The sequence below is a fragment of the Pyxicephalus adspersus genome, chromosome 2 (assembly GCF_032062135.1).
Source record: "Pyxicephalus adspersus chromosome 2, UCB_Pads_2.0, whole genome shotgun sequence".
NCBI classification, from domain to species: Eukaryota; Metazoa; Chordata; class Amphibia; order Anura; family Pyxicephalidae; genus Pyxicephalus; species Pyxicephalus adspersus.
The window spans coordinates 108,749,748-108,774,213 of record NC_092859.1 but is presented as its reverse complement, the minus strand read 5'-3'; the positions used below and the strand labels follow the sequence as shown (position 1 = coordinate 108,774,213).

General features: G+C 34.9%; 1 protein-coding gene across 24 annotated transcripts in view; it reads left to right on the top strand.

Moving 5' to 3' along the window:
* The window catches only part of CELF2 (CUGBP Elav-like family member 2), a 320,093-nt gene that overhangs the window by 278,273 nt on the left and 17,354 nt on the right, over positions 1–24,466 (top strand). For 10 of the 24 annotated variants that reach the window (XM_072401815.1, XM_072401802.1, XM_072401800.1 and 7 more), the window contains 3 exons: positions 1,099–1,257; positions 3,221–3,284; positions 11,712–11,846. In XM_072401815.1, coding sequence (XP_072257916.1) covers positions 1,099–1,257; positions 3,221–3,284; positions 11,712–11,846 — 358 coding nt within the window. Of the gene's footprint in view, positions 1–1,098; positions 1,258–3,220; positions 3,285–4,982; positions 5,043–11,711; positions 11,847–24,466 lie in introns of all 24 variants that reach the window. The other 14 variants (XM_072401811.1, XM_072401796.1, XM_072401793.1 and 11 more) reach the window with 3 other exon arrangements.

Genomic DNA, 24,466 nt, shown 5'->3' with positions numbered 1-24,466 from the left:
AGGCAAACTGCATTGTATTTCAATTTCATGTATTCACAGTTGTTTTGCTTTTTACTGGAACATCTTCATCTTTCTGTTATCAAACCATAAGATAAACCTCCTTTTATAACTGATGGTGCTACATAATTGCCGTTTTTTCATACCAAGCTAACATACTGCAGAAGAGATAATTCACAGCAGGCTACTCACATGTATCATTACTATAATTCTTTAGTGCCAATTACATTTCAATTGTCAAGTGTCAAGTAACATGTATTTATGATTTATGATACTGCCTCAATCTACACCTGATACTTATTCCATTTGTACGTATAATCATTTTTTGCCTGTTTCCAGGGCTTCATATAAAGTTACTGAGTCTTACTCATTGTAGTGAGCACACATTTGTTATAGAAGACCTTTATCATGACTTTGTGTTGAGTATAGGGTAAAAAAGAATTAGTAAAATAACTTACTTTTACAACTTTGGAGTGATGATTCAGCTCTATTAGGTAATCTAATGATCTTTCTTTTTTGATGCTTGAACTTCTTCTGCCTGTTGGAATTTGGTATTGCCCCCACTGACTAACATCCAACTTATAGAAGGGCTTCACAAGCATTTTGCATTCAGCAATTAATTTAAAAGAAAGCATTTATGTAATTATTTAGCAATGGGTTTCAGAGGTAAGTGTCATTTGAAAGCAATGTACTATCTTCACTCTTTTTTACACTTCTGAAACACCAGCACAGATGAAACACTTATTAGGCCTGAGCTATCAGAAATGATGATGCCATGTCATGATAAACTCATTACCGAGTTTATCATGACATGCCAAACATGACATGACAAACAGGAAATGCAAGATCAAGCATGACTGTTAGCTATATAGAAGTATATACAACCTACATACAGTTCTTATACCAACAATAATGAAAAATCATATGCATACTTCATGTCCTACCAGATATCAAGCAATGCAATTGAAAAATAATTTATTTAACATCATGTGGATCCCAGTAAGTAAGCATGCACCTAATCAAAGTAAAAGAGAATGGCAGTCATAAGTTTCATACTGTATTGGTTGTTATATGTTTTTGTTGTGATCTGTCCCATTCCAGGGGTGTTCTTCACCTATAGTGGTGAAGTTTGCCGATACGCAGAAAGACAAAGAACAGAGACGTCTACAGCAACAGTTAGCACAACAAATGCAACAGCTTAATACTGCCACATGGGGGAACCTCACTGGACTTGGAGGATTAACACCACAGTATTTAGCAGTAAGTATCTCATTTTCAATTTAAAAAAACAATTGTTACACATGTAATAAAAATACTATCTGTATTCTATGCAGTCTTTATTATAAAATATATATATATATACTGGCTAGGAAAGTTAATATTGTTGTATAAATGTTCTCCAATATAAATCTGTGCAAATTTATGCACAACACTTGATTTGTTCAAGGTTTGCTGGATAACTCATGTTTACACATAGTAGTCTATATTCTCCAGTATTTAGGAGCTTTAAAAAATTAGGCCCTGTAGGTGTAAGAAGTGGAAAAATATGTATTTTGAGAAAGTTATTTTGCTGTGAAATGGGTTGAGAAGTGTTAACTTCATGTAGTCAGATCTGTAAAAGTTTTTATATATTCATATCATGTTTAGCTAGACTTTATCAGTTCCATTTACCTGGACTTTAATAATTAAAGATGAAGATAATAAAGTTTTACTTTTACACTTTGTCATTCTTAGTAAGCCATTTGGTTGAGTGGTAACATTTCTTCAGCATTATACCTAGTATTAGTTATTACCATTTAACAGGTCTTTAAACGTTGAAGACACTTTGATAGCTGCCTCAATTCTAATGAGTGTCAGGAACAACATTTATAGCTGCACCCTCAGCCCCATAAATTGAACAACTGACACCTGTACCTGACTCCATGACACCATGGGTATTGGATTATTTAAAAAGAGCACCGTGGTTTCACAAGCATTCTAACTTTCCATTTTGTTTTAGACTAGTATCATCTACCTTGACGTATACCATGGGCTCAAATTAAATATAACCTGCCTGCACAGTGGCAGTTATGTAAAGAAGATACCTGCTAAAAGTAGTCTTCATATAATTACCTTTCCAGTGCCCCGTTTTTCTCAAAGCTGCTGCTTCATTTCGGCTGCTGAAAAGTATGCTTTCTTTCAACAGGTATCTTCTTTAGGAGAAATTAAGCATAAAACAGGGTTTGTAACTATAACTATAGATATATGATACCAGTAACCAATGAAAAAATAGCAGTTTTGCACTTTTAGCTAAAACCTACATCACTTTTATTCAAATTGAATGCAATTTGAATGTAGTTAGGATATTCTATGTCTTCTTTCTCTGAAACTGTAAATGAATATTCAACACAGTGGCATCCACACATTTTATATTATATAGATATATATTAAGCATGTCAAAAAATCTAAGTTTGTTGCTGAAATGTTCCCTAAAAGGTTTTTTGTTTGTGCCTGTTCTGAAAAACAATGCCCCTTTTAATCCCTTGGTAATAATTCATAGTCTTCTAAATAACAAGGAAAGAAAGATTATAGGAGCTGAATAACATGTGTACTTAACAACTAGTTTTCTGCTACACTGACATTTAATGAGTAATTAGTATTTAACTCAAGGGGCCTTCAGGTTTATTAGTGCAAATCATAGTTAATGCCTGTTCAGTATTCGCATAAGGGGCTTCATAAATTTCCACCGTTAAAACTTTATAACATGTAATCATATAAACGCACATCTGCATGCACTGGCCAGTTATAGAACAATCATAGAAGTCAGCGTATTCATGGGAAAGAAGCATATTGCAGGAAGAAAGAGAAAAATAGAATCATATTTGAAGATGAGTTATGGTAACTACAATACTACTGAGGGCTTTAATTAGTCGCGCTGTGTCAGTTTAAATGTATTTAACACCTGGCTGTTAAAAAGACTAAATTGATTAATTGTTTTTAAAGCAGTCATTTTATTGAATCCCCCTAGTGTGTGCTCCTTTCTTTGCAGAGATTAGACATTGATATAGATTTACAGCATCAACCCAGGGGACATCCTGTCCATCCGTGAGCAAAAAAGTCTTTAAGAAATGGAATATATGAGGAAGGGTGGAAAAAAAACCTGTGTGCCACAATGCATATCAAGCAGCCAATTTGTCTTATTGTGGATGCCTCATTGCTTGATTTCTTGTTCTTTTATGTACAGCTCCTGCAGCAAGCCACCTCCTCCAGTAACCTGGGCGCATTTAGCGGCATTCAGCAAATGGCTGGTAAGTGGAGAAAAAAGCATTTAATTTTAGCCAATTATGCCCTATTTTCTACGGCTCTTAAGTTCTTTTGCACTAATGATGTTCTGTTAAAAAGGGACACCCCTCTGTTAAATTCTCAATTGAAACACTTGCTCTCTTAGAAATGGAAAATTGAACCAACTGCTCCGAGGTTGAACAAGTAGTTTATCCTGCATTAGTCACCCGCCATTTGTCCTAGGCAACCAATTGTAAAAGGCAGGAGAGCTTTTAGTCCCCGCAGCTGCATCATATTCTAATAATGGTGATGACAAAACAACCGCAGGACCTCAGTTTAACATCTATGGAAATTGCAATGTCCTGGCAACCAATTTAGTGACAACGCAGGCATTTTTACAAAAAAGCAGTGAATGCTGGGAAGGAAAATGTTCTGACCTTCTTTGGCAAAATTCTAAAATTACAAGCATAGAGTCAATACAGGATTAAAATACATTTTAAACCCCGCAGAATGGTCTAGTAGCACAAGAAGTCCAGACAACAAAATTACATAGTACATTTGATTTATTTTTTCCTTCTTTCTTTCCCCCCCAAAAATAAAATTATCATTTAGTTAAAAAAAAATCAAAGCTTAACTTTATTTGAAAGGCTGTGTGTTGAAGAATTTCTCTGTAATGAGCTGTGCCTGTAGTAGCTGATGTGTAGTGATTAGTGAAAGGTCATCCCTACTGTGTGACCTTCCATGCTGATATTCTAAGTTAACATAGAGCTGTAGAAGGCAGGGCATGCAGTAAATCAGAGTCTGGATGCCCATTATGCCTGCCGTGAGAAACCGCGAGAAAGCTTTCTCTTTGTTTGATGCAAAAGCAAAACAATTTGGAGCATTAATGTGGCTGTATTTTATTTTAATCATGACCCCCACTGCATCAATGAATATGTAATCTGCACAAACAAGGACAAAATGTCCCTGTTTTTTTCTTTCCCTTGTGGACTGTGACACATATAGTTCTCTGCTGTGTCCTGCCTACTTTAGATTATAAGCTAGACTTAGTCTTTTATTTGTTTTGCAGGTGCATTTGCCCTATTTATTGAATGCTGTTTTTAATGTTTTGCACTTAGGGTAGTATTTTTATTCACATGCTATTTAATCACTCCTGCCCCAAAATCAACCAAAAAGCTTTTTTATATTTTCCATTTTATATGTAATTGACTGAACCAGGAGGCTTACAGAAATATGAAAATATAGCCAATAAAGAACTAACAAACATAAAATTAAATGTCATGTATTTAAAAAACAATGATTGCTTACAAAAATGTATACTTGTGTTCCTATTCACCAAAAAAGATGGAGCTGTGTATGAGTAGGCCATGGGGTCAAGTTTGGGAGTTAGATTTGGGGTTTAAGGTATATTGAAGAATTTAGGAGAGGGTGGGTAATGTTAGTGGTAACCTTAGAATTGGTTTAAGGTTTGGGGTAAAGACATGTGGAGAACTAACCTTTCTTACAAAAAAACAGAAAACCCTATGCTGAACACTAACAATAGCAAATTCTTGGCACTAATAGCTAATATACTGAACATTAGATAACAATGGGAGAGATTCAAGTTGTACCATATGAATAGATACTATGGAAGGTGGAATTGGGAACAGAGTTGCTTATCTGGCATACTTATACAACCCCAGTACAGCAACAGATCCTTGTTCATTGTGCACTTCCTCCTCTAGGTCAAGCCACTGACAACACTCTGATCTGTGTGCCAGAAGATTTCCCACAGTTTTCTATAGGTAAATAATCTAACTGACAGACAATATACAACTCAGTTTCTTAGGAGTTGTTACAAAATGGCAAGAACTAAGTGACAAAAGACATTACTTTTTATTTTATTAACAATGCTTATTGCTTGTAAATTAAGTTTTCTCCCACATTTTCATTGGAGCCCATATAAAAGTTCTCTGTTACTTCCAGCACATAAACACTGTGCACCATTATTGGTTTACTTTAAAAAGCAGGGGCTAAATCATACACTAAGAATCTGTTGATGGGAAAATACTTATACCTAGGCCTCAAAGGACTTCAGCTCCCCCTTGAAGCTCCACAAGGCTCCCCTGCAGTCCAAAAAAGCAATGGGAGTACTGCTTTTTGTCACAGAGGTGGTGCTCTCATTGGTTTGGATATGATAAAATATACCTTATTATTTTCCTTGGTAAGCACTCCACATAAAGATGTTTCCTGGTTTATTTTTCCCATGAAAATATTGAACATAGATATTAGTATACTCAATGGTATCATATAAACAATGTGTAGCAGCTAATAGAATAACTCAGCACCATAGAGATTACATTTTATATTGAAACAAATTTTAAAAAAGATTCACTTCAATTATCCAATCACGTGAAATGCACATTATTGTTCATTTTTTTTCATCTGTGATTGGTTGGATAATTTAGGTTAGTTTTTTGACTTCTTTAATAAATCAACCCCAATAAATCATACATGAATGTACATTATATGTATTTTTTTCTTTTGTTAAACCAAGACCTAATTAACTTTTGGCATACATGTGCTTATTTTTGTAAAAAAAAAAAAAAAGTTTAGTAAATATAACACTGAAACTTAAAACATGTAACAACTGACATGTACACATTTCCAGCAAAGCACAGTAATATCTTCTTATCATTAATGTTTTACATTTGTTACTGGCATATTTGTGTAGATCAATGAACAATACCTGTAAAGAAGTATAGCAACAGTATAGAAATTTGATGGACACATTTTACAAGTGCAGCACAGCTAATATCTAGCTAGCAAGGGTAAGAGGATGCTTGTTTAAATGTGCATGACTGTTCTCTAATGGGAGTTTCCTGATGGAAGCGAGAGTTTATCACTTGAGGGTTTCTCATCTGTGCGTTTTATTGTTTTCTAGATTCTAACTTCAGTTCCAATAAGACTTTCAATATTTTTACTGGTACAAGTTTCTCCCCACAGATATTCTGTGATCAGTTGGTACAGCAACTCATTATTGCACTGGCATCTTTGAGTAATCTAAACCTGCTGCCTGACAATATAAATTGGCCTGGAGATGTAAAGATCACTGAATTATTTTCTCATCTTAACACCTGCTGGCTGTTGGTTTTTTTCTTATTTTTTATCCATATTTATTTTCATCTAATATATGAGTAAAGACAGGCCATATGACCCAAGAATAAATAAAGCTTTTGTAAAATATTTCCTGTGGCCCTACTAGGACACAATCAACAAAAAGTCAAAAAATCCTTCTATATTGTTTGCCATCTACATATAATGATATGTAAAGTAAAATTGATCACATGAAATATTCTACATAATAATAATATGTATCAAAGTAAATATAACATTTTAGACCAACAGAAATTGGTGAAAATGTGCTGTACCTACAATTCTACTTACAGAAAACCTGATGTGAGATAAAAATGGAGGCTAGCACTAAAGATCTTCTTTTGAAAATATTAATTGCTTGGCTGTCGTATTTATCATTTCTGCTCTCCATAAACTGTATTGTACAGTATGTATACAGGGAGTTAAATTAGAGGTGCTAGGGCAAAGGGAATGTTAGACCGAGACAGTAGAATATTTTTTTTTTATTCTACTCAAGCTTATCGGGTATGAAATTGCTCCCGGAGGAGAAATTTCCCACTGGCAAAATGAAATTCACATAAGGCAATATCTTTAGAAAAAAACTAAGGTGATGTGAGAGGGGAAACTAAAAATAAACTTTAATATTATAAAGGAAGAAAAAATGACATAGGTTAAATGTATTTACAGGATCAATTTTAAGTAGCCCAAGAAAAAGGGGAAGGTTTCACTCCTCTGAAGCTACCTAAAGATCTTGTGGGTAACCTTGACCCTTTTATAGCTGGCCTCGGAAATGGCTGGGAGAATGAATACATGCAGCAACGTTCATTTTCAAAGCTAGATTCTTAAATATTAGCATTCTCTCCATTAGGTTTTATGAACTAGGACTATCATTAAAATCCAAAATAATGATTTTTTGTTCCACCAATGCTTACTTTAAGTGCTAAACATCAACTTTGCTATTTTACAATAAAGAATTGTAAAGTTTGCTAGTTTTTGCTTTTGGTATGGAATATTTTCTGTTAGGTGAACACATGCTGGTCGTTACTGTCTACTCAATTTGCCCGTAATTCCTGTTGCTGTCAACAGTTGTTAACAGAAGAGAAAAGGAATATCAGCTTTACTCCTCATATTGAATAAGGCTCGGTGCGGCGCTGGCCTGATGTTTTATTTAACACCTGTTGTGCTGTTTCCTTCAGCTTTGCAGCTGGGAGACTTTGATAACAAAACACAAGTACTTTAAATAAAGTCTGACTTCCAGGTGAACAGAGTTTAACAAGGGTAATACATAACTTGTGTCACTAACCTATTTACAAACATCTCTGTACAGATGATAAGCTTTATATTGGAAGTAGCTGAGCAAAATGTCTGCAAATAAACAGCTACGATATAACAATATATAATTCTTGTATTTAGTCATTTTGACATGTTTTGACATATAACTTATTCACTGCCTTGTTGGTTTAAGTACAAGAGATAAATCCCAGTGGTCTGTGTTTACCTTGACTAGCATCTTCATCACTTTTCTTGTTGTAGTAGCCTGGGTATATGCTCTTCTTCCTGAAAAACATTTTCATCCTAGAGAGTTGGCATGTGTCCCCATTGAAGGATAGTCCCCCACCTTTTGGGTTTAACCCTTCCCTACTTACATTGAAGGATAGTCCCCCACCTTTTGGGTTTAACCCTTCCCTACTTACATTTCCACTTTACATATAGTTTAACCTTATTTACTTCTATAAGGGAAATATCAACTGGAAAGGGATTATTTGTGCTGCTAAGTGAACATCCGTGTGCAGGTCAGCTGCACACTTACTATCAAAATGCATCTCCTATACACCAACTTGGAAAAAATGCAGACCCCAGACCTAATGTAAAATGAGCTCCAACCCACATTTAGGTGTATAAACAAGCCCAAACACACCATAAATGATAATAATATACTCTCACCTCTACTGTTACAGGGTCTGTGGTGCTCTTGCCATAATGGGCCTGATTTATTAAAGCTCTCCACGGCTGAAAAGAATACACTTTCTTCAGTGAATTTGGGTGATCCAGCAAACCTGGAATGGATCTAGTCCAGTATTCAAAACATTTACTAGCAGATATCAAATGACTGTGAAGAAATCCACTCCATGTTTGCTGGATCACCCAGCTTCACTGATGAAAGTGTATCCTCTCCAGCCTTCGAGAACTTTATTAAATCAGGCCCAATGTGTAAGTATTCATATAATATCGGTAGTTTCACCTTTTGCAATAGGTAATACATACAAAACATGGAGAAAAGAGGAGACTGACAAAGTCTTTTTTTGCTAAATAGTTCCATCTTTCAAATAATTTTCCTTTGCTTACCTTTAGCTTATTTGGTCTGTGCCATTGGTGCATCCAGTACTAATTGTTTATTTGTGAAATAGTTTATTTAAATAGTACAAATTATAGAGACTTGGTTTATAAATGCAAATGTCTGAAAAAAAAACGTTTTCTTTTACTTTAAATGAATTTGTGAGTTTAGCCTTTAATCTTATATAAAATGTATACCATCACAATGATAGTAACAACAAAAATGTCCTGCTATTAATGTGTCTTTCAGTTATAGGGACTAAACATTCGGTATTGAAATCCACATACCAGAATCAAAGGGTTCAGCGCTTTATACCCACAGACATTTAGAGGATTGTCAGAAACATATTTTAGAAACAAATATAAGTATTCAGCTTATGTCTGAGAGAGGTGTCCTATACAAACATAAATGTAAAAATGATATTTATTCAGCTGATAATTGTTTTTTTCCAGTTTGCATGAACATGCATCTGATATAGAGAAATGCACATATCACACTTGTAAACAAGCCTCTGTTTTCACAGAATGACATCTGTGAATGTACAGGCTCACTACAAAATTTTTCTGTGAAAGTGCTAATAGGCCTTGTGAGAATGTTTTTATAACCACCCATCTGTCACTTTTTAACAGGCCTGATTGGCAAGCACTTGTAACAAGTGACATCTGTTCTTACTTATTGATATGTAGATTTATGATAATGGATACGAACAATAAGATAAAAAAAAATCACCTTAGGTAAATGTAAATGCCAACCTTAAAAATTAATATTTTTCAAGTAATAAATCTTACAGTGCAATAAATAACAGAACATGTAAATTATGTATATATGCCAAAAGATAAATTATATTAAATATGAGCAAATTTTAATTTCAGTAATTATTCTAATGTAATTAAATAAAGTGAACAATACAAATACAGTATTATATAGACAGAGAATTGGAAATATATCCTTTAATAATGTTGCAAAGAACAGTTATGTACAATAACCAATTGCAACTAATTATAAATAAACCAAAACATATTAATTGTATTTTATGATTAATTGTCATTAAATCATATTCATTTAATCTCCTATTTAAAAACAAAGTCTTTATCTATAGTCTGTAGTGTTTCTATGTTCTGCATTTACAGTATAAAACCAACTTTTAAAAGGAAAATGGCCAAGTATGAAATATAAATAAAATTTACATGTAAAGTAGATTGAAAATGTTGCTATATGTGCACACATGTAATCATGCAGATTGGAGGTATATCCTAAAGGAGATGAATGGCCCTAATATTCTCTTATTGTTTTTCAAGGACTTGAAAAGATTATTCATACACAAGCTATATTATATAATAATTTATCAATGACAAATTGTTGGATTACTTCCTTTGTCAAATAAATAACTCCTGTAGACACATCTATACATCCCATCTATCTAAAATCTGTAAAAGGGACAATATAGCAGGACAGTCATTGTGCTTGTCATTGACACAATGACAAGTGGGTGTAGATTTATAGATATGACTAAAAAGGTGTGACTTAATAGAAATTACTAAAAAAGAGCATGGTAACATATCCATATCCATATAATGGACAATTTACAGAAAACTTTTTTTTCAATTCCATTTTTTTTAATTCAGCTTTTTAGTAGCATAATTATTGAATAAACCCCACCTAAAATATACTTTTACCACTGCAATGTTACAAGAGATTTCTTCAATATTAAAGGAAGCCGCCTCCATGTGACAGGATCCTGAAAAAAACTCCTCTAATGATAGAAAGACTCTGACTACCAACATATTACAAGAGAGTGTTAAAGAGCATTGTTATAATTCAGGAATTAGTTGATTTTTTCGTGTGAAGAAAGAGGAGAACAGGCTAGTGCTTTCTTACCTAAAGCAAAACTAAACCTGTGCGACTCACCCTTCTGTGATCCATCACAGGCTGCCGCCGTATTCCTACTCTTCTTTTTCCTACAGATGAACTTGGTTGGCCATGCCGGGGTTACATAGCTTCTCTGCATTCATCCCGGCACTTGCAAGGGAAGCTGGGATTGCCGGGTTTTTCTGGCATCCAAAGCTGACTCACATGTGATCAGGCAGGTAAGACATTATTGCAGAAGGGACATCACCTGCCCCTTTAAGCAATTATGGCCTGCCTGATGATGGAAGCTTAAAATGGAACTTTATTTCTGTTGTAATTTATTATTTCCCAGAAGGTTGCTTTCTCCTGAAGTTTGCCTCTTGAAGATGTCCATTAGTACAATAGTTCACCTGAAGTTGCACCTTGGTACAGTGTTTTCCCCACAAGGTTTCTTCCCATGCATTTCTCCTTCTGAAGCCCCCCTTCAACACAATTTGCCCCCAGAGGTCGCCCTAGTTCATACAATATACACCTTGCAAGCCTATATCCTGGGCTGTTGAAAAGATTCTATTTTTTCTTTCACTGCAGTCCTGGTTTTTTTAAAAACTGTGACTGACAGATTGACTTGTAGGGTAAAATGAGTGACTTAGAGAGATGTAGACTGTTGGGTTTTTATTGTAAAATTTGGGCTGTCGTACAGAAATGTTAAAAGTCACAAAATAGGACCAATAATTCTGGATACCTGTTGAATGGAAAGTTCAGAGGTGTGGCAACGGTTTATGGATCTGATAAATGAATATCAGTGTTGAATGCCATCTTTAGCTGTAGCGAACAACTTGACAGGTAGAAGATCTTGAGAAAGATATTTTGCCACTAAATCTTTAATATACCCCTAAATATTTAATTTTAGTTTCATGGTTAGGAGTTATACAATTCCAAAATGTTCTCTGTTTACACTTTCTAGTTATTTTTTTTAATTACTGGCACATTTCTAAATACATTTTTTGCATCTTACCTTGTGTATTTGAGGACCTGGCTTGTTTTACACTGATAAACCCTTTACATTTACTGCATGAGGCATGACAATTATGTACAAAGCAAGTTAATTATTTTCATAACATTGTCCCTGAAGGTCTCTTTTGTCTCTCTCACACAGGCATGAATGCTTTGCAATTACAGAATTTGGCTACTTTAGCAGCTGCAGCAGCCGCAGCCCAAACCTCAGCTACCACCACCAATGCAAACCCTCTTTCCACAACGACTAGCGCACTGGGAGCACTAACAAGCCCGGGTGAGAAGTGAACTTTTTCTGTCACAAAGAACATTCTTCCAGGATGTTCAGAGAAACATTAATGTCACCAACTTTTTTTTGCGTTGTAAATGTCTGCATTTCCTCACTGTTTAATGATGTAGCGGTTTTAAAGACTGGCCAATACATACTATGCACTTGGTGGTTGGTTGTCATCTTTCGATCTGGAGTAGTTGTAAATGTTCCCACTATCACTTCCAGTCTCCAGAAGTTATTTCATTAATTGCATCTTTTTTTGCATGCTTAAAGCCTTTTTTTTTTGTCTTCATAGTAATGGACCATTATCATTTTACTTTCCAATTTGCATATTTCCATGTAACTGCACTTGCTCATTCATAGCTCCGTTTTAGCGTTCTTGATTATGTACTCATAACCACCCGGAAAACTTTCAGTGTTTAAATGGGAAAAATTTCCTTTATAGAAGTAACTTACCCTTATGGAGTAGTAGCTCACCAAAACTGAAATTCCTATTGCAGGGAATGACTGAATCATTTTGCCAATCAGGCTAGCAGTAAATAAAATTTTTAGGGGCATTCTGTGCACCAATAGTGTGCAAAGGGTCTCCAGGTTGCCACACTGCATTTATATTTTGATTTTTTTTTTTTAGTACTATAAAAGTAAAAAGTAGTTTTTGTAGCAATTTAACTTGCTATTTTTTGGTTTACAAAAGTGGAATTTTTTTCCTGTTTTGTGTGGAAAGCATAAGCTTTGAGTATTTTTTCACACCTCTGGAATTACTTCTGAGACGCATTAGCAGGTGCTTTTGAACTACAATAAACCGCCTTCTGTCCTGCATTTGACTTACTTCAAGCAGGTTTTGCATTCCCAAAGATGTGTATAAAAATAAAAATCCCATTCTAATTGAACAAAAGCCTACCGACACAGATCCTAAGGGGTTCTAACCATACTCTGCTGTAGAGGAAGACTTTTTTAAAATAGTGTTATTGACTCCATGGATATTTAGTCTTTAGGAAAATGTTTGTGTTTTTTGTGTAAAGAAAAGTTACAAGTCCAAGCCCTATCATCCATTTAAATGTGTAGCTCATTTGGCATTTATTACACCAAAGATTAAATGTCAACAATAGTGACATTTGAGGATGCCTTTTTGTCCTCAAACACTATAACAAGCTTTTGCCAGTTTTATCAGTTACAAGTAAAGCATATTCAAATTACTTGCGTTTACCAACGTTTTTACCAATAATTTTGGGATATCAATATCATGGGGTAAACCCATTTATCAGTCAAATGGCGCAATTGATATACTTATAAATCAATGTTTTGTCTCATGCTCATCCCATTTATGAATATAGTGATCAGCTAAAATGAGTGCCACTTTTCTGCAGGATTGCCACTTGTAGAAGATCACCACTTTTAAAAACACAGCACAGATTTAAAAATGGCACTTACCAGATCTAAAAAGTGATGATCAGCCTGATCTACATTTCATGATTTTGTCAGATAGTATTCATCACTGTGAAAATGGAAATAACTTGGGCCATAATGGAGAAGGGTGGTGTTTACTTCAACTTCAAGCTCAGATCGCCACTTTTGCTGTTGATCGCCACTTTTAAAAATTCTGATTGCCAATTTGAGGTTAATATAGTATAGTCATCAAGCCACTGACCACTACCATATAAAATATAATCACCTTTTTACAAATCTACTAAAAAAAGTAGTGATCAGAAAAAAAGATGAACAAGGAAGTGTCAATCTGTTATCTGATCACCTCCTCTCTTAAAACAGAGGTTTAATGCTATAGTAAAGACAAGTGCCGATCAGTTATAGATCAGTGTTGTCCTATGAAGTTGAATTTTGACCAGGAAGATCTTTTCTGCTTCTGGTGGATGGGTAATAGAGATAAGATATAATGTGTATGGATGGCTCATTCATTAGCATGACCTTTAGGAAGTCTGGGGAAGTAGGAACAACTATACAAGGATAGTATCTGTCTGAGAGTATCCAAACATTTATATCACTACTATTCAGTGTTCACTGTGCCACCATCAGCTATACTGTAATAGTATAACAACACCAGCATATTTGCTGCAGCTGAGCCTCATCTCTTCTCTCCATTGTATGTTATTGATACATTGTTTGTGCAAGTTATAATGTGGTCTTGGCTCACTTTAACAGGAAGTTAAGCTGAAGCTGAGAATTCATCAAAAGCAGTTTTAAGCTCACTTTTGGATAACAAAGCAATGGTTCTCGAAAACGTGTGCCTTTGTTGGAAAAAAGGTGTAACTTTGGCCTCTGCAGATATGTATTTCTTTGAAAGAATATACCAAACACCTTACTGGAACTCTTTTTCTATTAAAAAAGTTCTATTTTAACAGAGCTTCTGTCATAATAAAAGCTTAGTGTCGATATCAAAAGCATTCTCTAGGCCGATTCTTGCAGGTTTCACCATATCTTTGTTCAGCTTCCTTTTGTATTATCCTGGGTTTTCAGCAACATCCTTTGAAAAAAGCTTGTGTATTGAGTGCATTTTCTTTACTGCTGTAACAAACATCAATTTAAAAAGGTGGTCACACTTAGTGCTTAAAATCTTGAATTGCTAATGCCATACGATTGTATGTTTTTCATATAGTTAAACCAGATTAATCACGTGTTGTGTGTAGTGTGAACAGACACCTTTAAATTATGTTCATATGAAAAACATGCAGTTAGAAACGTATATAAAAGCATTATATAGTTGCAGGAGATGGTTTCTTTTCAAATCTATCATCATTGCCATTAGCTTTCCAATTCTCCTCTTTATTTTCTGATGCCATCATTTTTATTGAATCCAGCAGAAAAAAATGGAATAGAAAAAAATGTGTGACCGAAAGAGGAAGGGGGATGCAACACATTGTGGACTGCAAAATTATTCCAGCCAACTTTATATCCCTTTTGCATACATGCCTCATAGGCCATAAATAATGCATGTCTTACCACCTAACAACCACTTCTCCCTGCATTAAATAATGCTTTTATTCCCATCTAGTTTTTAAGCTTTTTTTATACCTGCTATCCATAATATAGAAAAGGCTTACAAGCAGATGGATCACATATTTTGTACTCTGAAGTTACAATACTGTAAAGCAGATCTAGAAAACATAAGGTCTTTTTTTTCTTAGCCTTACATCATCCTAAATGAAACACTAATTAAAATAAGTATATAAAGTATACTTACCCCATTTATACCCCAGCTTCCTCTGGGATAGAAGAGAATGCTAACTTGCATAAAATAGCACTGAGCAACTGCAAAAGTATGTGTTGGGGGAAGGGATTCAGGATTTTTTTTCACCAGGGGAAACGCTAACCCAAGTTTGTGATAGGAATTTAATAAAATTGTTAAAAAAAAAGATTTTTAATAGGTCTCCAGATTAGATTGTAGTATATTTAGTGACTTGATGAGTGGGTGGAGTGAATCTGGCCAAAACTCCACCATATTGCCAATGATGTGGTGAATGAGGTGTCCTCAGGCATCCTATCCCACTAGAGGCTGCTGTTAGACATAACCAAATACTAGGACCACCCAGTGTTGTGGGAAAGAATAGAGTCTAGTTTGGTACAAGAAGGGGATGGTTCATTTTCACTGCCCCTCCCTTTTTCTGGCCACGCAGGCTGTGTGGTTAGTTAGGGGTTTAGTTGAAATTTAAGACAACCTGTTTTTTAATTATTGAAAAAAGACACCATGTACAGCTTTATGGAACTCAAAGAAAATTAATTGGTCAAGTTGCGTAGCCAAATGAGAAAACCACTGATTGGCATTTAAAGAAAATGTTCTATATCTGTATCAGTTCTTGACCCCCAAAGCAGTGGCTAACTCCCCCTGTCTTTTTAACAATAATGTTTTTTTTTACAGATTTACACATTTCCAGAATGAGGTAGTAAGATTCATCCTTCATAGATTGCAATAGGGTTGGGTGCTAAGTGTAGGACTGTGGATAAAACTGTCCGTGACTACATTCTTCAAAATCATTTTTGTCTAAATGTCTGTCACCCGGAACAAACTTTGAGATAACGCAGGCCAAAAATAAATGTTTAAAATGGTACTCAATGGTAAATGCAGTGACTAAAAAGGATTTATTAAAGGTGTTTTGGATTTTCACATAATAAATGGAGACAATCCGAAATCATGTGAACGAAAATCTTTGTTTAAATATTTCATCTGCACACAATTGGATAATGCAGTGACTTTTTATACAATTTAATTGAAATTTAAGTGAACATGCTGAACTCCTTTTGTAAATCATCCTCAGTGTGTGACATTTTGTACTAATATACATCTTTTGTATTCCAGAAGTCATTTTCAGTTAGTTTTTTGGCCTGTTGGGTTACAATTATTAAATAATTACTTCTGAGATAGCTTGATTTGCCATGTTAATCTAACACTGTAGCCTAATATGTAGCTCTTTTACATATTACAGTGAAATAATTTATTGTTACTTTTTTATTGTGCGCTTTTAATATGCCGCATTATATTTCTCATTCTAAGAACTATGTGATAAGATGTAATGCTGCTGAATGAAGCACAGGTTTGTGATGTTTGCATTAGTATAGGCATCTTGTTATCTGATACGTAACAGAAAACTCACTGGAGAGTAGTAAAACATGGAAAAACATTTAGACTAAAATCATGGCAACATTGTTGCTGCTTGTTCTTGTTTTTTTTTTTTTTTTAAACTAAGTACCTCCCAGCAGCATTCCCTTAAGTGATCCTTGGTAACTTTGTGCAGCAACTTAAAAGGTGAGATTCCCTTTGTTGAAAAGAACACCTAGGGCAATAAGCTGTTTTCTTTGTTTCATGGCCTGAAAAATTAGAGTTGAATATGTCTAAATTGCCTTTGGATAAAATAAATGTCCCCTTTAATTATTACAGACATGCAAGGACAGGAGTAGGGATGTACACTGCAGAAAGCAGAATACTGATAAGAATAATTTCTGTAGTAGCAACTGTTGACTGTTTCTCTTCCGTAGTGCTTTGACTATTGCGAGTAAAAAATGTACAGGCATATGCTTTTTTCTGCTCATCATTTGAAATAATAGCAGCTTTACAAAGCATAACAATTAGCAATTAATTAATGTATTAATTTATTGTCTGACTAGGTAGGTATGATAAAACCTAAGCATCTGGTTGACTGGCATGCTTCAGTACATATTTCCTTACCAATTTGCATTGTAGTGTTTCCTTATTGACAGTAAACATGCCCATTAAAAAAATTCGTACTAATACAGAAAGCTTGTACTAGGTTTATATTCGATTGTCAAATGTGGTGCACAACACAACCACCTGATATCATCCCAAATGATGTACATCACGTATAGACCGATGATTGCCAAAATTTTAACTATAGCATATATTAAATGTATTATAACAATGCTATTGGTATATTATCATGGTATCATACCACCATTATTATCATGGTCATAGTCTCGTATTTACACATATAGGACCTGATTTATTAAAGCTCCCTAAAAGTGGAAAAGATAGAGATCATAGGTGAACTTTGGACCTTAGCAAACCTGGAAGAGATTTTATAAAATAATTTCCTAATATTTGATGTTTCAGTCCTTGACCAAATTTATTCCAGATTTGCCTATTTCACTCATTTTAGTTTTAATAAATCAGGCCCAAAGTGTATAAGTCTGGTAATTGGATTGTTTACTATTATAATTTACGTTACAGCTAGATTCAAGTCAAACAGCTAAATACACAATTGAAATATCTATAGGGACTGTTTTATCAGCCATTTGTATTATCAAGTATTTGTATTTCTGTACATTAACAGCCCCATCACAATGTACAGACAGATAAAGGACACCACATGTAAATGAATACAGTAATTACCTATTTATAGATGTCAAAAGAATAGCAAATAGAATTCTTAACTGGACTAATAATTTAGGCAATATGATGAACATTTAAAGAATGGTATATTTAAAAAACCTCTTTAAAGACCAATAATACTTTCCTAAAAATTTTTTGTATGCATTGCAACAATGAAATATTAGTTACCATTTGTAACAGCAAAAGACAGCATAATAAGCAGAGAAGATTGCAATTTGGTGATCCTGGCCAGTATAGGCTCTCTTATTCTTTTTCATTTCTGTCACCTCAGAGGAGCAAATTAGATCAGTAAGATATCAGGCTTTATGTCAGTGTTCTAGAAAAACATAGGGTCACTGCCTGGTAAATTGCTGGAACTCTGCAATGAGTCACACCAGTGACAGGTTCACTTTATTCTGAACTTGCTTGTTGTCGTGCGTCTAGCACAGTGACCTCTGTGCCGTTCCGCTGGGATGTCTTCATTGAGTTGTTTTGCTGTGTGCCTTCTTATAACCATCTCTGAGAAATTACTAGGAAAGTAATTGCACCATATTAATCAATAAGTGTGCTCCAATTATTTTCATGGAACTTAATTTTCATTTACTAATATAAAGGCGACATTTTATTACAGTTTACCTATGGAAACATGTCAGAGTGTCAGGGAGCATGTGCCTTTCTCCAGCCTGATATATGGAAGCTCCTCGAAAAAGGTCACACTGTATTTCCGATCTGCTGTTGTTGAAATGAAGGACAGCAGCCATTAGCTCACAACAGTCACAGTGACATTTATTATATAAATCAAGTCTATTGGTGATTTACCTCTAGAGTAATGTAAAAATAGTGGTCTTTTAGGTGAGTGTGCATTCCTGTCAGTTTTAAAAACAATGAATTTGAGCAGGGGGTTCTTCACATTAACACAAGGCAATTTCCTCATGAAAAAGAATTTATTTGCTATATACCTGTCAGTAAACAGCATATATAAGCACTTGCCTGCTAAGACATTTAACCGTGGCCACATGTGAAATGGTTCTGCAGAGTTTAATGACATAGAAATGTGATCCCACAGCAATTTTAAGTTGGAGAGTTGGCACATAATGCTAAATTAAAACGGCACACAAGGGGATTTCCAACGTATGGTCAAGCTTCCATTTAGGGCTGATGTTCCTCTAGTCAGTCTCTGGATTTGCTATAAAGTTAGCCAGCCCATATTTATGGTTCTTGCTCTAATAGTCTGTTTTTATTTCTATCATAGTCAGAAATGAGCAGTTGTAGGAGCCAAGGAAATAATCTGCCCACATCAAATAAAATCACAATGAATTTGACTGTTACATACATTCGGTCTATGTAGATGTTATGCTTCAATCAAAGCACAGCATTATGACATAAGCACTAATGATCCCCAATTAACCTACCACTATCAGATATACATGCCAATGAATTGTAGATTATTGCTGAAAAAAACATGCTAACAATTGATCTCTACTTAGCCAATCAATATAATGGTGTCCATCTACTCTGTAAGATAAATAGGAATGGCACTTTATTACAGAATATATAGAACTGCATTATAATGTTTAATGCATTTATTTTCATTCCTTCCCTTTTATAATGCTATGTAACTTTTTTGAACCAAAAGCAAAAAGAATAAGAAATTTAGCAGGGCAATTAAAGTACCTTCAAATATGTTGTTTATCGCAACCTATATCTTGTTATTCTCCACTAGAAAATGATAGGAAACACTTACTTTGTGTTTCATCTATTAAAGTGCATGTATAGCCAAAGAAAGTCAATCTTCCCAGATAGTAATAAAATCTTTACAGATGATCTACCTGTATTAAGGACTTACTTGTGGCTCACCATGCACTGGATTACTTGGAATGCTCATTTTCAAGAGCATAGCCAAACTGCAGCTCACAGATCATGGTTGAATCAATTAGAACCAACTCTACTCATGGTTTCACTCATTTTTATATGCAATAATATATCTGATTTTAGTGAGAAAGCATTTGATTTCTTTACAGAAAGCAATAATATAACTACATGAACTACATGAAACATTCAAATTTAAAAAAAGGACTTCAGGTGGCATTTAAAAATTTTGAAAGAAGGAGCAATCATTTTATCGAAATGTCTTCATGTTCTTTTTGTCCTGCTTTTCTGCCATTAAGTTTATAAATTATTCAACTTAATGAAAGTATCTGCATCTGCAGAATGTTTTGGATCATTAAAGCCCTGCATAATTGGTCTTAAAATCATAATTGCTGTAACTATCCTTATTGGAATTATTTGGCTTGTTTTCAGTGCATCTCCTTCAATTTAAATGTTATTTAAATCAAGACTTTAGATAAAGAAAAGGTTCCCGGTATCATCACTAGGAAGTGATCTGAATATTCAGTACTTGTTAAAGTTTTTCACATCAAGCCCGTACTCGATCTAAGGTCCATCTTTATCAGTGGTAAATGTGAAGTCTGAATTATAGCTGTAATATTTATGGCAGCAAGGAACAGTGTTTGACTGCTCTAGCACCGTTAAGCTTGTAACATGGTAAGGTCAACATTCAGAATGGCCGTAGCTCTTTTCTACATGCTGCAGGGAAATCAGAGAGAGATAACTATCGAAGAGCGATTCTAAGTCTGACAACAAATAATACTTTGAGTTGCAGAAATAATAGGACGTTAGATGTAAGGACATAAGCACAGAAATACAACATATGTTTCTCTAGTTGGATCTGTCCCTGAAGCCAAGGAATTGATTATAAATGTTGCCTGGCCCTGCAGAATTAAGTATAATGCAATAACCGTTTGACATGTCAATATTAAACAAAAAGTTAACAATATTTGCTCTTTCTCAATTAAACCACATGTATGATTATGAAGACAATACTTTTTTTTTACCAAGGACTTCTTTGCTATGATAGGAATTTTAGGTTTGTTATTTGAATAAAACATTTGGTGGTACTGCATAAAATGGATCATGATTTCTGTTACACAAAAACTATCCAGGTATGCATTGGCACAAAGAAGGTAGTCTGTCATATGCTTGATATTTCTCTTATTTATGTTGGTCACATTTATCTCCTCATCAGAATGTATCCCAAGCATTGTAAAATGCTGCTTCATTCTCTCCAAGCCCCAACTCTTCAATCATGCACTGTTCTCTGCTTTCTCAGCAAAGGATGCAATCTCCTTATAGGGATGCATTGAAATGAAGAGGTGTGGCTACACAAAAATAATGAGATCCCCCAGGATAGGGGGCACTTGGCATTTCCAATACTCGGGGGTTGTGATTATCTGGCAATGATGATACCTCAGTCATCATTTTAATATTCCTTTTCTTTTATGTGTATTCATATCATGCCATTGATTTAAGCATTAATGTAGCAGCAATTTCCATATAGTAAATCATAGCTATTTCATTGCCTTCCCTTGTGCCTGGGAAACAAAACAACTGAGCTCATTGCATATGGTGAAAGTGTTATTGTTTTGTTAAATAATATAACACAGCATAGAAGGCTCCAATTTAAAGGTTTCCTCTGAGAACACTTGTTTCACAACAGCAGATCATATTTAACAGGACAAAACATTTCATCCTCTGAAAGGCAACACATCACTTAGCTTAGTTACATAGCTTTGCTGGTTTACTGTAGGCTTATTATTCGGTATGTTTTACTCTACAGACTAGCAGTGGAATTCAATAACGTATAACATATCTGGTTAAAAGTACTAGGTTTCAGTAATGGATGTGTGAATTATTTTTGAACCCAATGTCCACTTAGAAAATTGGAATTCTTTTGGGAGTTTTATTCTTTAAGAAATTCACTGCTTGAGTTGTTGCTGGTGGGAATGCAGTATCTAACATATCTCTCTAAGACAGGCCTTCTGAGTTAGTATGCCATTCAGTTATTATGTAAACCAGTATCAGTTCCAGGTCAAAAAATTTAGGGGGCAAAAAATAGGCACATAAGATAGAGTGCACATTATTCAGGTGCAATATCAGGATAATGGCAAATATGTGTGTGGCTACTGCATATTGAGCGTCGTTTAACTGACATGTTTTAATAGTGTTTGTGACTTTTAATAGTATATTAGGTACTGCTTGTACTCACACACATTGCACCAAAAGGTTTTAGTTTTTATACAAGCAAAAAGAAACATTTTTTATATTACTCAAAATACAAAATAAACTTTGTATACAAACTTGGGGAGTGGGCACTGGTGAAGTAATGACTTTATACAGTCTGTCAGTGAGAAGACATCCAAAAACTTGGATGGACACCAGGACTGGATCTCTCACAAGGCCACCTAGTTCTTGGATGCCAAGGCTACTGGTGGTGGCTTTTGTGCTGGTTATGTGGCTGTAGTATTATCATTATAATACTTAAAATTGATTATCATAGGGCTGTTCTGCCCACAATCATTATGGCTCCAACCGATGACCTTTCACTATCATGTCCATCCCTCATACTTGTCTCTTGATTACAAGCTAGCTGACCTAGGGGAGAAAAAAGTACAAATCCAACGCTGCTGGACACAGACTGATAGTGGGAAAGACTTGGCTGGAGGCAGGCTTATGCAGACAAATAATTGGCTAAACACAGACTGATGCTGGCAAACACTTGGCTGGAAGCAGGCTGATGCAGCAAATGACACAGCTGGATCCAGGCTGTTAGTAGCAAAAACCTGGCTGGATACAGGCTGATAGTGTCAAAGACTGAATTGGATGCAGGCTGATAGTGGATGTGACTATTAGGGGTTAACTGCAATGTACTGCACAAAGAGGACACAGAGAAGATGATCTATCCTAAACCAGTGAAAATTTTACAATCTTATTGCAAAATTGATCAGATGCTGCAAGAAATGCTAGCTATGCACAATACAGCATTCAAGATCAACACCCTGAAATTATGGCATGACTAGTATGACGTCAAAGTTTCAGCTGCAGAGGTGTTTTCAATTAAAGTTAGGGAGTTAAAGGACATTTCTAAAATAAACCTTTTTTCTGCATTATGTATACAATAGTAACATGCATAAAGAATTTCTTGGCCTACAACAAGCTCATGGCCTAGATACGGCATATTTGACAAATGCAACTTTCCATGTTCCTACAGATCTTAAAGTGTACATAACCACGTGTGTGGGGTGGTGCTTTGATGGTTCAAGTGTTATGAAAGCAAAAAGTAGTCTTGCACTGGTAAGGTTCCAGCAGGAAGTGGAAACATTTAATGATTGACACTTGAAGGAGGAACAAAGAAAAGACATGTAGCAACTAATGCTTTGGAGCAGAACATAAATTTGCTCTCTTCCTTTCCTTATCTTCCTGCATTCAGTTACAATTACAGTGAATACTGTTTTTTTTTTTTTGGATTTATCTTAATTTGCTTTCCCCCCCTGACTTTTTAAGAACTGGCCCAGGATATTTGAAAAGAATTTATGTAACCTTTAGTAGCCAAATACATTTTGCGGCACATGTCTTTAGTAGGCATGAAAGACAGACAGTCAATTTACTTTCTTCTGATGTATGTTACAGCTATATTACTCTGTGTTATCACAACTCCATTGCATTACTGAAATGTTTCCTGGTATTGTATTGGTGTCCAGGAGCTCCATTTAGACAATCAAGTGTTATATGATACTTATGTGTCTGTAAGAGCCCTGTGTAGTAAGAAGGCCCAGCTCTTTCTTTTCATTTTTGTTTCAGGTATAAGTTAATATTTTTCTCTTGGTATCTGAAAGAGAACCCTCAGGCAATGCTTTTTACAGCACTCAGTCCCATTAACCTACTTTGTTCTAATGATACTTGTTCTCTCTCCAAATTCCATCATGTTATTCCCACAATTCCATACTTCTTTTTTTACCTTTACAGATTCCCACCACTATTTCCCAAGTCCCAAACCATAGACAAAAGTTAAAATGACATAGGTGATATAGTCTGCCAATAGCAATACACAACAGTTTTTGGAGTTCTTCCTGCAATATAGATTTTATTACCTGTTGATCCTACCACAAGTTCTGCTATCCTTTCCTTTAGCAACCTGAACTGTATGGCAAAAGTGATAGTTACAGGTACCAATCCCCTCTGGTAGACTGTCAATGACCCAGTAGGCAACACAGACTTTAAGTCTCTTCTTCACACATTACATGTATATTATATGTCAGATGTGCATTTACACCAAAAACTATGCAAATTAATAAATATAAAAAATATTATAAATATATTTATAAAATAAAATAATAAAAATAAACCTTGGCTTTTTGGAAAGTATTAATAACAACGGGTTGCAGGACATGCATCATTCCTTATACCCTGTACATAACTAATATGACTATTGTTGTGAGCTGTATATATTCTTGTCTTCAGTGTCGACATGTCTTACTGCTGTCGACATTAATTATGTCTGGCCATTTACTTTACAACCCTGCATCACATTTGCATGCAGGGACAATTCTAATACAGTACATGATAAGTAACATTGATTTAATGGTCACATTATAATGTTGCTCTGCATGACATAAGACATTAGTAAAACAAATATTTCATTACTTTTTTATTACACCAGCAATATTAACATAGACATTGGTTAAATGAATAAATACTGTGATCCTTTGTGGCAATGCTTTAAAAAAAAAAATAGAACACAAGAAAGGCCCACTGTGGTTTTATTGAAATATGCTAGGAGGCTAAGCATTTCATAGTAGGCAAATTTCAATATGGTTATTTACGTGTTAGCTAGTATCTTGGGAGCAACTGAAGAAATGCAATTTAAAAGTTCTTCCATTGTCCAATCGGGGAC